The 2,900-nt window shown below is 39.6% G+C and overlaps 1 protein-coding gene across 2 annotated transcripts in view; it reads right to left on the bottom strand.

Annotated features, from left to right (window-relative positions):
- Positions 1–1,002: 1,002 nt before the first annotated feature.
- The window catches only part of LOC104997913 (histone H3.3C-like), a 3,789-nt gene continuing 1,891 nt past the window's right edge, over positions 1,003–2,900 (bottom strand). For both annotated transcript variants that reach the window (XM_010852892.1, XM_010852893.1), the window contains exon 2: positions 1,003–1,256. In XM_010852892.1, the coding sequence (XP_010851194.1) occupies positions 1,149–1,256 (108 nt within the window). In that variant the 3' untranslated portion in view covers positions 1,003–1,148. The remainder of the gene's footprint in view (positions 1,257–2,900) is intronic.

Here is a 2,900-nt window from a genome sequence, read left to right as displayed (position 1 = left end):
CTGTCTCCTGTACAATGTCACAACCCTGATTCCATAGTTCATCAGGCACTCTATCTATCAGATCTAGGCCCTTAAATCTATTTCTCACTTCCACTGTATAGTCATAAGGGATTTGATTTAGGTCATACCTGAATGGTCTAGTGGTTTTCCCTACTTTCTTCAATTTAAGCTTAGGATAAAACAAACTTGGTCTCACACTGAGGTAGGAGGTAGTTGTGCCCCTGGATTGAGTAACTGGAATTCGTCAAGTGGAGTGAACTGGAGTTTTGTTTCCTCTGATACCTCAAGGACAAAGTTAATGGCAGGAGCTGAGCTCTGCTGGAGCAGAGAGATGAGATGACCACATCTATCACTCCTGATGTTAAGGAGATGTCCAAGACTGCACACGTGCTTCCTCTGTTGAGACACTTTTCCCAGAACTATTCATATGGCTAGTAACCTCACCTATGCTGTGCTATGCTTAGTTGCTCAGTCATGTCTGAGTCTTTGTGACCCCATGGACTATATAGCCTGCCAGGCTCCTTTGTCCCTGGGGATTCTCCAGGCAAGAATACTAGAGTAGGTTGCCATGCCCTCCTCCAGGGGATCTTCCCAACCCAGGGATCAAACCCAGGTCTCCCACATTCCAGGCAGATTCTTTACCATCTGAGCCACCAGGGAAGCCCAATAATACTGGAATGGGTAGCCTCTCTCTTCTCCAGGGGATCTTCCCCACCCAGGAATCGAACCAGGATTTCCTCCATTGCAGGCGGATTCTTTACCAGCTGAGCTACCAGGGAAGCCCCAGTAACCTCACCTACTTGACGTCTGTTTTTTAAGTTATTTATTTATTTAGTTTTGGCTGTGCCGGGTCTTCGTTGCTGCGAGGGCTCTTTTCCAGCTGTGGCAAGTGGAGGCTACTGTCTACACTTATTCCTTACTAATGTAATCTGCTTTCATTATTTATTAACCATCTGCTTCCTCTCCACTCCCATTAGAACATAAATACCAGAGAGACAGGGATTCCTGTTTATTTTTTATTTTTCTCTTTGTGTTTTGAGACAGTGCTTGTTTCACAGTAAACTTGGGGGTGTGAATGAGCACTTCCACCAGAGATTCAGGGCTACTCCAGCGGTGTCCCAGAGCTCTTCTCAGGCCCCGTTCTCATCTTACATGGGTTGTGGCTGTCTCCTTTTTCCTTCAAGCCATGGAAAGCTCTTATTCTGGGAGTACATTCTTGCCAGATTACTGTGCTGCTTGGACTCAAGGAATACAACCTGTTGAGTGGAAAGAAAATAGATTAAAAAAATAATCAAGAAACTTCATCTAAGCCAGTAATCACTTAAGAAATCTTACTGAATGTTACAGTATGAGGCTGCTTTAGTAGTGCCCACTAGCCACAAGGGCTTCCTAGGTGGCACACTGGTAAAGAATCCACCTGCCAATGCAGGAAATGCAAGAGATGCAGGTTCAATCCCTGGGTACAGGAAGATCCCCTGGAGTAGGACATGGCAACCCGCTCCAGTATTCTTGCCTGAAAAATTCCCTGGATGGAGGAGCCTGCTGGGCTACGGTTCATGGGGGCGTAAAGAGACGGACTTGACTAAGCACACACACACACACACACAAGCACATACTGAATCATAAGCCCTAAGAAAGAGCCTGAAGAAAGTAATGCAAAAGAAGAGCAGAGTCCAATCTGAATACAGCTTTACACTTTGCAAGGTCTTGACCTTTTCTCATTTCAGTAGCTCAATATCACCTAAATGACAACCCTTCTAGGCAGCTCCACAGCTTCTCTATCCTTAAAATAAAACACAATGAAATAAAATCATACAAAGCCACCTTAAATTTTTAACATAGAAAATGAACTATTTGACCATGCAAAAAGCCAAAACCAGGTCATCCCTCAGAAAAATGTTTGTATTTTGTAATATCAATCAGCAAATACAAAAGAGTGATCAAAGACAGCATTATCATTTTATAATAGTAACCTAATTATTGATGGCATAACTTGCTTAAAAATTACCTATTAGAAGACAAATAACTTTTAGTCTACATTTTAAATTTCATTTTATTTTATATTTGGGTAAACTATTTTTTATCATAGCTTCAAATTTTACAAAGAAATAAAATTTAAAAATCAGTATTTACAAAAGTGTGTTATAGCCATTTCAGTATCATGTCAATATCTAATTATTGATGAGATAATCTTATGTTGTCAGTTAATGCTTACATTTTAATAAATAATTACATCTGTAAATAGGATTTCCCTGGTGGTGCAGTGAATAAGAATTCACTTGCCAATGCATGGGACATGGGTTCGATCCTAATCTGGGAAGATGCCACATGCCTCAGAGCAACTAAGCCCCTGAACCACAACTACTGAGCCTGCACCCTCCAGAGCCTGTGCTTCAAAACAAGAGAAGCCATCACAATTAGGAGCCTGCACACTGCAACGAAGAGTAGCCCCTGCTCGCTGAAACTAGGGAAAGCCCATGCAAAGCAATGAAGACCCCAAAATAAATAAATTAATTAAATACATACATAAAATGTTAGTGATTGTGTGATTGTACTTGTAACAACAACCAAAATGATGTAAATAATAGTAAAAATTTCTTAATACATCTACTATGCTAAGGAAATATTGAGCCAAATAACTAAAAAAAAAAACAACTTATATTAGTTCCAGCTATAAATGTGTATTAACAGTTACATTAACTATGTTGAGGAACATTAGTATGTTTTCAGAACTGGAACTAAAAGTCTTTTCCCTTAATTTTTCCTGTGATAAAATCATAGTAGTTTTTGCAGCAAAACAAAACATTAGTTTATGGTATCATTTTAAAAAATCTATTTATTTCCATAAAATTAAATTTAAAAAATCAGCAAATACTGTGAAAGGGTTAGATATAAGAGGC

The sequence above is a fragment of the Bison bison genome, unplaced genomic scaffold (assembly GCF_000754665.1).
Source record: "Bison bison bison isolate TAMUID 2011002044 unplaced genomic scaffold, Bison_UMD1.0 scf7180017864317, whole genome shotgun sequence".
Classification (NCBI taxonomy): Eukaryota; Metazoa; Chordata; class Mammalia; order Artiodactyla; family Bovidae; genus Bison; species Bison bison.
This window is presented reverse-complemented; position numbering and strand designations above follow the sequence as displayed.